This window comes from Penaeus japonicus, unplaced genomic scaffold, assembly GCF_977035675.1.
Source record: "Penaeus japonicus unplaced genomic scaffold, GWHDUDI00000001_assembly GWHDUDI00000012, whole genome shotgun sequence".
Taxonomy (NCBI): Eukaryota; Metazoa; Arthropoda; class Malacostraca; order Decapoda; family Penaeidae; genus Penaeus; species Penaeus japonicus.
The window spans coordinates 12,462,368-12,472,367 of record NW_028234414.1 but is presented as its reverse complement, the minus strand read 5'-3'; the positions used below and the strand labels follow the sequence as shown (position 1 = coordinate 12,472,367).

Genomic DNA, 10,000 nt, shown 5'->3' with positions numbered 1-10,000 from the left:
TCAGTCTTCCTCTCTTCGGTATTGGGCTGTGGTTCGGGAATGCACTGCATTGCTATCAAAGGAAGTGGAGTCAATATCACCTTACATCACCACTGTACTAGTATCAGGAAAGCAGGTACTGTAAAGTAGATTATTTCTTTACTGCATGTATGCACTATGATTTATGGCAAAAAGTTTATGCTGAATTGTAAATAAACAAGTTAATATTTATTGTTTAGCATCCAAGTATCTTTCCAGATATGCCAGAACATTAATGAATACTTGGCAGTTCTACTGAAATTGCATCAACCAAGGTTGCACTTTTAGTATGATGAACCAGTGTTCAGCATTCATCAGCCAAATTTGGAAAGATATTATTTTCTTAGACTGCATTTTGTTTTGAAGATTATTACTGTTTTAGAATGCAACTTTTTTCCAAATTAAGGTAGGAAGATACACATAAAAGAATAGTTGCTTTGGAAAATTTGTTTTCCTGTTTTCCACTCCTCTGCCTTTGTGATGCATGCTTTCACGATAGTCATGCTTTTATGCTGCTTCAGAGATAGTAAACAATAAAATAGTTATGCTAAGAAAAGAAAATCTTGCAATCCAATTGTAACTTTCATTTCTTCTTCTTCTAGTAAAGCAAGGATATTGAGTTCATTCTTATCAGTATTATAACGTGTAAAATTATTGGTTAGCCTAATCCCTATTTGTCACTACATGCTCATCTTTATCTAGTGTTTTTTTAGCTTATCAAGTTTATTTTGCTGAATTATATTTTGATAACAGACAAAATAACAAATAATCCATTGATGCCAAGAGTGATTGTACACATGCACTTTCTACTATGGTTTTATATTAGTTATTTTGTTATTACACAAGTTCCCATGTGCCTGGGGTGTGAAGAAGTCTGGTTCAGCAGCCAGCACCAGAAAATTATTCCTTATTTTCCATTGCATATAGAGAAGCAGATACCTGGCATCAACAGGTTAACTATAATAACAGTAAAAGTGTTGTAATGAATTCCATAAAGTGATGACTGAGATTGCCTTTGCTTTTTTCTTTTCTTTTCTTTTTTTTGTATGTTGGTAAGAGAAAGTAAACAAAAAGTGTAAAGAGGAATAGATTAGTGTTAAGGATCCTACAACATGGTTAGGTTGTTAATAGCATGTTTGTCGTTTAGGCTTTTTGGTTAAGGGAATGGTTGGAGTTGGAAGTATGGGTCTTTTATTATAATCTAGTGCTCAGTAATGCTGTAATACTGACTTTGTTTCTTGGTGATTCATATAATCTTTGATCATGCTTTTAGATCTGTAAAAGTACTTATTTTTTGTGCTAGTTTCATGTTTTGGAGTAGTGTTCCATTGCCAGCACATCTGAGAGAGATTCTATATTTATTTGCGCTATAAGTGGCATGATACAGGTTGGCATGCTTGGCAATTTTTCAATGTCTAAGTAAGGTAGAGTTGTATTGAGTAATTAACAGATAGTTATAATGATGTGAACATGGGACTTAAGAAATATCTAAGAATATATCACAAGCAAATGGAAATTGTTTTGTGACTTCTTGACTTCAGTGACTTGACTTTTCATCTTGCTCAAAAGTTTTTCGACCCAAGTGTTCAGCAGTTTGGCACTTTATGTCATCAGTGCCATATGCTAACTGCTTTTTAAGGGCTGCAATTTTAATTTTCGTGGAAGAATTAAGATAATAGCAAAAGTTTCTTGACCTACAAATAGAATCAAGTAATTTTTATCATGAGGTTCTTTGTTGATGTATCTGCCATAATAATGTGGAATTTGGTTCCATTTGGTTTATTATATCATGTACAGATATTTTATGGTGTTTGTGGCCATGTTTTCCGTTAGTTTGTTATGGGATTTGCAGGCAAATTAAGTATATATTTTTAGTGGTGCATGGAAGTATATGCTTATTTTTTATGTATTTTGCAAGCATAATGTAATTAATTTTTAGTTTTTTTTTTATACTTTACACAAAACATCATCAGTGATAGCCACATTTTCATAGTGTGTATGGAATTAGTGATTACTGATGGTATTTGTTGCTGTTGTTTTGCATTTTACTCTTATTTCAATATTTTTATACAGTTGCAGTTTGTTTACTTATGGGTTAATATGTTATATCTGATTAGATTTATCCATATATTTTTTATATCATATATTATTGCGTGGAGACTTTTTCCTATTTTTCATCAGTGTTTGATGTCAGTCCTGTGGCAAAATTTGATGTACAGTTTAGAAGAGAATTGTTGAGTTCCTGTGAACTTTTTACTTTTTACCATCATACTGCCATCTAATGATATGGTACTGACCACAAGAATATCTAACTAGACATTTAGTAATCAAGTAATGTTGCAATACGGGAGTTCCAAGTTATCAGTGTATAGATATCAATTGTAAAACCCTGAATTATTTAGTATAGATACAATCAGTTGTGTTAACCCATTCACGCCGGGGCGTTTCCGGCTTTGCATGGTCGTAATGCCGGGGTTTTCGAACATGTAAGCCAAACTGCTTGAGACTCTCGGGCGCACAAGCTAATATATATATATATATATATATATATATATTATATATATATATATTATATATATATATATATATATATATATATATATATATATATATATATATATATATATATATATAAGAGATTATTATCAACTTTTTTCTACCAAAGTGTGAAAATTCCATAAATAACAGTACAGTTGATAATACAAGATCAGTGTTCTGTGGTAGTGTGGGTTACTCAATGTGACACCTTTTTCATGTGAAGAGCAGTTGATTGCCATGTGTTGGATACTTTTTGGGTAATGTGTTTGTCTTTGGATGAATGATATGGAGGATTTAGACTAACAATTTTGAAAGGAGTGAGAGTCCACAGAAGAGAAGAAAAACATTTTGGGATTTGGAACCCCTATCAAAAGGAGAGGAACTGCATTACCCATTAACTAAAGCAGCATTACCTCCTCAGGGTTAGTTATACCTCAAGTTAGATACATGTATATGATGGAAGATCTACTTTTTCTTGGGTCTCTTCTTATATGTGTTTGTCTGTTCAATGTTTTGTAGGTTGTGAAAAATAGACCATATATTTTAAGCCATTGCCAACGGGGCACCCAATAGCCCAACTGGTCGTCAAGGCGGGCCGTCCACGACACTAATGGCACCGGCTAAAAATTTAGAGGGATGGGGAAAGGGTTTTCTCCGCCCTCTGGGTAGCACACACTAGCCCAAAAAATGTTTTTCCTTAAATCCATTATAAAATGCAAGTTTAGGCTGAATTTGGAACCTTTTAGCTCAAGAGCTAGCGCCGTTACAGCCATAATACTTCATGACTCTGTGCACGCTTCACCTGTGAATAGATCCCAATGTCGCGTCATGTATGTATTGACACCTGTCTCTTAGGCCTAATCAGTGCTGACATGTATGTCATGACACCCATACACAACGGATTTAAAAAGAACAGTAAGAGCACAGGAATTAGGATTGAAAATGAAGTATTATATATGTTTACATCAAATAAGAATGTTAAAAAAAAAAAACACTACTTGTTCACTAGCTAAAATATGAGAACTCTCCTAGTTTTGTCTCAGATCTTTAGGCCAGTAGCTAAGCTGATGAAGACTGTATCCATAGATGTTCCTTCACACAGCATTTTCTTTCAGATTTTATGCAACATTAAAGAGAAACTTTATTTAACTTGAGAGTACTGTGTGGATTGGTGATGTCTGTGTTCAAGTTCTTACTCAAAGGCATGCAGCTGTAGAATTAATCATCTCATAAAACTCATGCAACCCTTCATTTTCTTGTCTATTGCAGTAAGGTGTCAGTAATTCTTCTTTTAGATGCATGGATCTATTTTGCACGTTTTGTGTGCACTGAAACTAATTGAATGCAAAATTTTCTCCCCTTTTTATTAAGGTAGGAAGGTAAAAGTATGAGGAGAAAAGGTAATGAAAAGATCACTGGCAGAGGAAACCAGGTTATTGAGTCTGAATGGCTTGAGTTATGATTTTGATCTGACTACATCTAAAAATGTAAATTCCCTTGGTCAAATCTCTTTATGATAAGAGGCAAATGCTTGGCCAGTAGATATGAATCGACAGATGATTTTGAATGCCTGAAAAGAATATCATCCAAAGTTGTTACAACTTGGAAAGATTTAATGGGAAAAGTAACTTCATATGCATTATTAATAAGTTGCTTCTTCTATTTAGTCTATTTCAAAGTACTAGTAAGTGTCACGAATACAGGAAGCTATTAGTTTAGCACATTCCTAATGCTTGGTACAGTTGCTATGAGGTGTAGAACTATGAAGCGGTGACAAACTTGCTGTTATTGCACAGTCATTTTCCAGCCAGTGATGGGAATGAGTGAGGCAGAGCCTCTTTTAATTTGGCCAAATTAAATGTATTTTGGCAAAACAAGACCAAAAGCTGGTTAGGAGAGAGAGAGGAACTCCACTTTATATTCTTATGTAAAAATATTTCATGCTATTATTTAATTTCATAATCACTATTGTTGTTATAATATGTTTATGTCTGATAGTCATTAAAATTGAAAGTACAGATTATTAAGTCGTTTGATAGTGTTCATTCTATTACTAATAGTATTACTGCTATAAGTGGTAAAGATATTGAAATCATTATTATTTTCACTTGATATTATCTTGGATTTTCATATTCTTTCTGTCTAACACATTAAAATAATATTCATTGGACTTGCCTCTCTACAGAACTACATCCAGAAATAGTTAATAGGGAACTTCTTTTCTTACATTCAGAGCAGTTGATTAATTATATAATAGGACTATCATATAAAGTAATGTTTTCCTTAATAATTTTCAGATTCTATTCTTACCCAATTTTCTGGTGGAAGAAAAAATATATACTTGTAATTTAGTTGAGAATTCTTATTTAAACTAAATTTTCCTACAACAAAAATCATCTTAGTTTGAAACTAGATGAGAAAGTCATGCATATCTCTTCTCACTTTACGTTCATATATTCCAGCTGACTATTGGCTATGGTGAAGATGAGATTATCCTGGATAAACCTGTCCAACCAGGAGAAATTCATGATCTGTTCTACACTCCAGCTCTGCAAGTAAGGATTTCAGTTTTCTGATGATATCTGTGCATTTTCACCCTTGCATTAGAGTGACTCTTTTTGTTTGTTGCATAATTCATTGAAATATATTACAGTACTTCAGTGATTGCTTTATAATTTTTAATGATTATAAGGGGAGAACTTTGCAAATGATTGTTTTTTTTTTGTTTCAGGCACATAATGTAGTTCAGGCAGTGCTTCAACAAGAGGTTGTGTTATACTGTGGCAAGCTGATAGCAACACATCCTCAGCTCTTCCTTGGTATTCTCAACATCAGGGTTGGGTAAGTGAGCAGATTATAATAACGTCTTTCTCTTTATCTTTTGCCCTCTCTCTCACCCTCTTCATCTCTTGCCATCTTTCTCTCAAAGCCTTTATCTCTTTTTCTCTTTCCCCCCTTCCCCCTCTCTCTCATTTTCTCTCCCTCTCTCTCTCTTTTTTCTCTCTCTCACTTTCTCACTCTATCTTACCCTTTGTCTCTTTGATTCTGATCTGACTACATCTAAAAATGTAAAATCTCTTGGTCAAATCTCTTTATAATAAGAGGTAAATGCTTGGCCTGTAGATATGAATTGACAGATGATTTTGAATGTCTGAAAAGAATATCATCCAAAGTTGTTACAACTTGGAAAGATTTAATAGGGAAAATAACTTCATATACATTATTAACCCTTTGACGATGCATCACACCCGTGTAACACAGCTATATGCCAAATGACGGGGCGACACACCAGTTTGAAGTTCCCGATTCAGTATTGCATAGGCTTGGCATAGGGGGTTTCCACTTATTGCCGGCCCGTTGGCATTGGGTTAATAAGTAGCTTCTTCTATTTTGTCACTATTTCAAAGTACTAGTATGTATCAAGGATACAGGAAGATATTAGTTAAGCACATTCCTAATGCTTGGTACAATTGCTATGTGGTGTAGAACTATGAAGCAGTAACAGACAAGAGCTTGTGTTATATTGTGGCAAGCTGATAGCAACACATCCTCAGCCCTACCGTGGTATTCTCAACATCTGGGTTGGGTAAGTGAGCAGGTTATAATAACGTCTTTCTCTTTATCTTTTGCCCTCTCTCTCTCTCTCTTTTTCTCTCTCCCCTCTCTCTCTCTCTTTTTCTCTCTCCCCTCTCTCTCTCTCTCTTTTTCTCTCTCCCCTCTCTCTCTCTCTCTCTTTTTCTCTCTCCCCTCTCTCTCTCTCTTTTTCTCTTTTTCTCTCTCTCCCCTCTCTCTCTCTCTTTTTCTCTTTTTCTCTCTCCCCTCTCTCTCTCTCTCCTCTCTCTCTCTCCTCTCTCTCTCTCTCTCTCTCCTCTCTCTCTCTCTCTCTCTCTCTCTCTCTCCTCTCTCTCTCTCTCCTCTCCTCTCTCTCTCTCTCTCTCTCTCTCTCTCTCTCTCTCTCTCTCTCTCTCTCTCTCTCTCTCTCTCTCTCTCTCTCTCTCTCTTCCTCTCTCTCTCTCCTCTCTCTCTTCTCCTCTCTCTCCTCTCTCTCTCCTCTCTCTCTCCTCTCTCCTCTCTCCTCTCTCTCTCTCTCTCTCTCTCTCTCTCTCTCTCTCTCTCTCTCTCTCTCTCTCTCTCTCTCTCTCTCTCTCTCTCTCTCTCTCTCTCTCTCTCTCTCTCTCTCTCTCTCTCTCTCTCTCTCTCTCTCTCTTTCTCTTTCTCACTCTATCTCACCTTTTCTCACCCTATCTCACCCTTTCTCTCTCCCTCTTTGTCTCACCCCCTCCTTCTCTTCCTATCTCCTTCCTTCAGTATATTTTCTTTACAAATATATTCCCAACAGATGGGTGATCAAGGCAATGCAGTATTACTTGCGTGAAGTCCGAGGGAAGAAAGATGTTGTTGAAGCTCTTGCTCCAAATGAAGTTAGGCGTCTTGTTGTCAAGGTCCTTTCTATTGATGACTGGGCACTTAAAGAGAAGTATGTAACAATTCTTATTATTATTCTTAAAAGGAGTTCAAAATGCTTGTTTGAAAATGATACAATATGTCTTGTAAGATAAAGCATGTATATAATTCTGTGTAGATTTAGACCTAGCTTCTAGCTCTGAAGACTTGTAAGTGCAAATAATAATTCTAGGCTCAAGTATATCCAGTTTGACTCTTGGATTGAATAACTTGGATTTACTTATTTTCAGGTTAACTCCCCAGCAAATTAGGGTTATTGATGGATGTCTTGGCCGAACTCCTAAAAAGTTTTACGAGAAGGTACAAAAAATACATATAGAGTTCCTGGTGTTTTTGCCAACATATGCTTTTTTAACTGGGATTCTGTAGTTTGAATGCTAGCTCTGTAAAAATATTGAACAAAGACTGAAAAGAAGTATTTAATTATTTAGATGAATTATATTTGTTTTATTATTCCTGGTAACTTTTATTATAGGTGTGGCACATCCTCGTCAAAACCCCTGGAGGTGTACGTCTTGGTGATCAGATATTGCCTCAGCAGCCCACTCTCTCAGAAATGTCCCACAGTGATCTCAACTTTGCCCTCACTGTTCAGTCTCTGCTAAATCGCATTCAGCACCCAGAATACCGACAGATTGTTGTGGAGGTAAATATACACTTGTTTATACCTCAGTGTTTGAACTTAATTTTCAGTATCAGTTTTCTTATTCATAGGATTAGCCCATTTTTGTATTATGAGTATGATAGCACAAGTTAATATCTCAGAGAGATAAAAAAAGGCTTTAAATTCTTTATACCACATAATCACAAACCCCCCAGCTTGTCTGTTCTCTTAGCTGCAAGATAGGCCTGACTTTTCAAGTTTCACCAAGGCAGATATTAGTCTTTGGTTTTTAACCCCATAATCTCAGTTGAGGTGACATTCACATCATGGTTTGGTTGGTCTTCTCAATGGGTGATGTGAACGTCTTGTTATGGATTTGCTTGGTTTCACATCAGGTGATCAGACATGTAGTTTACAAATAGCCCAGGGCACTGGGCCCATTAGTAGTGAAATACCCTGGCAAAAGGACCAAACATGTCTCTCATATAAAGCACTAAAATATGTCCTTAGATGTATAGGAGAGTAGGGGAAAGGAAATGATAAGGGGGTTGGCTGTATGAGATGTTCTATACAGAACAAGAATTCTACTTCACAATCAGTACATTCCATTCCCAAGAAGAAAAAGGAAGGAAACACAACTGTATAATTGGCTTAAGGAGAGGAGGGCCTTCAGGGAGAGTGGATTAGTTATGGGGCTATTGGGGTGAGTGAGGCTTGAGTAAACTTGCCAAACAGTATCAGGTACATATGTCTCATTAATAATGAAAAAGAAGTGGGAAAAAAGCCCACAAGTTTTTGACAGATAGTGCATCATTGTGTTAATTTGGACTGACTACATAAAACATGTAGAGCCACAATCATGGAGTTCAGAATGTATATTCTGTTGAAACTTAGAATCTCCTCTGTTCCAGCTCATCTCTGTCATTGCCACAATTCTGGAGAGGAATCCCGAGCTCAAGTTTACACATGGTGTGGATTTGGATCAGATAATAAGAGATTCTTTCAAGATGTTCATGAAGGTAAGAGGATTAAGAGTGCTAAACTAATATTGTATAATTGGATCTTACAGGATGTTGTCATGTTTATAACTGTTTTGTTATTGATAGTACGGTTAATATTGTTGCTTTATTTCCATTGTATTCACAATTATTACTAATAATAGTAGTCATAGTAATTAATTCAATAAATATATTGTAAATGTATTGGTGAGAAGTTCTTATTATATTATGGCTACAAGCACAATGCAAATCTTGACATTGCAACAAGCACATGAGTTTATTGCTTTCCCCTTCCCAGGTTTTCTTTCTTTCACATCTGCTTCCTATCAGAGGACTGTTCTCCTAAAGGGATCATCTTTATATTTCTGCTCTTTTCCCCTTTATTCTTACTTCATAGGAATCTCAAAGCTAGATTTTTAGAACTGATGCTTTTTATATGTTTAGTTTTTATGTGTGGGCTGGTCAGTTTCAGTCTTGTAATAATTTTATGTTCTCTAATATTTTGCATTTTCATAAACATGAGGAAACACATTTTTATTTCTGTCCATTTTTCTTTTGACTTTTATGAGAAAAATATACTAAAATCTAAAACAGGAAATGGGCAAGATGTAAACACTGTCTTTCTGTCATCTTTTCATGTGTCATCTGTAATGAATTCCTTAGTTTTTCTTTGAAAATGTATCTATATACATCGATTTGCTGTATTTATATTTATATTTTTATTGCTATACATCATTAACCCACTCATGCCGGGGGCATTCCAGCCTTGCATGTTACAATGCCAGGGCTCTCGAATGCATAGACCTAAATCAATTAAATAAATGACGCCGTATGACGGCACCCAGCAAACGGGCCTTGAATGCGTAGTACCCATGGAGTACCACCCGTCCAGAGAGGGTTAATAAAGTTTTATACCCTCTTCTTTTTTGTCTCAATTTTGAGGTGAAACATTGGGTATCTACTGGCATTTACTCAGGTCTTGATTTTTAACTTACCAAGATCAGACTAGTCATAATTTATTCAAAAAGACGTGTTTTCCTGTTTAACTATTTTTAATTTTGATCTTGTATTCATGGTATAGCTTTACAAATTTATGCATTAAAAAAAATGATAGTGAATAAATAAAGAAGCAGAATAAACATTTAACCATTGTCTTTTTGAATGTAACAAAGCCAGTCCGATCTTCAGTGTCACCCAAAAATTACAATCAATGCAAGGGGAAGAAAATCTGTTTTCTCTCTCTATCACTCTTTGGGGAAGGTTTTCCTCCCTCATTTTTTGGTATCTTGTAAGAAATGGACCCATTGCAGACAGGGCCCCAAACAAGCTAATTGGCAGTCAGGATGGGCGATTTCTGACACCGCTGCTGGCACTGGCT

General features: G+C 35.7%; 1 protein-coding gene across 1 annotated transcript in view; it reads left to right on the top strand.

Moving 5' to 3' along the window:
- LOC122246884 (putative phosphorylase b kinase regulatory subunit beta) overlaps nucleotides 1-10,000 on the top strand; it is a 40,576-nt gene that overhangs the window by 28,648 nt on the left and 1,928 nt on the right. The window contains exons 18-24 of the mRNA XM_086542129.1: nucleotides 1-115; nucleotides 5,019-5,111; nucleotides 5,288-5,397; nucleotides 6,896-7,033; nucleotides 7,251-7,320; nucleotides 7,496-7,666; nucleotides 8,536-8,643. The exon at nucleotides 1-115 is cut by the window's left edge and continues 113 nt beyond it. Of these exons, the coding sequence (XP_086398255.1) occupies nucleotides 1-115; nucleotides 5,019-5,111; nucleotides 5,288-5,397; nucleotides 6,896-7,033; nucleotides 7,251-7,320; nucleotides 7,496-7,666; nucleotides 8,536-8,643 (805 nt within the window). The remainder of the gene's footprint in view (nucleotides 116-5,018; nucleotides 5,112-5,287; nucleotides 5,398-6,895; nucleotides 7,034-7,250; nucleotides 7,321-7,495; nucleotides 7,667-8,535; nucleotides 8,644-10,000) is intronic.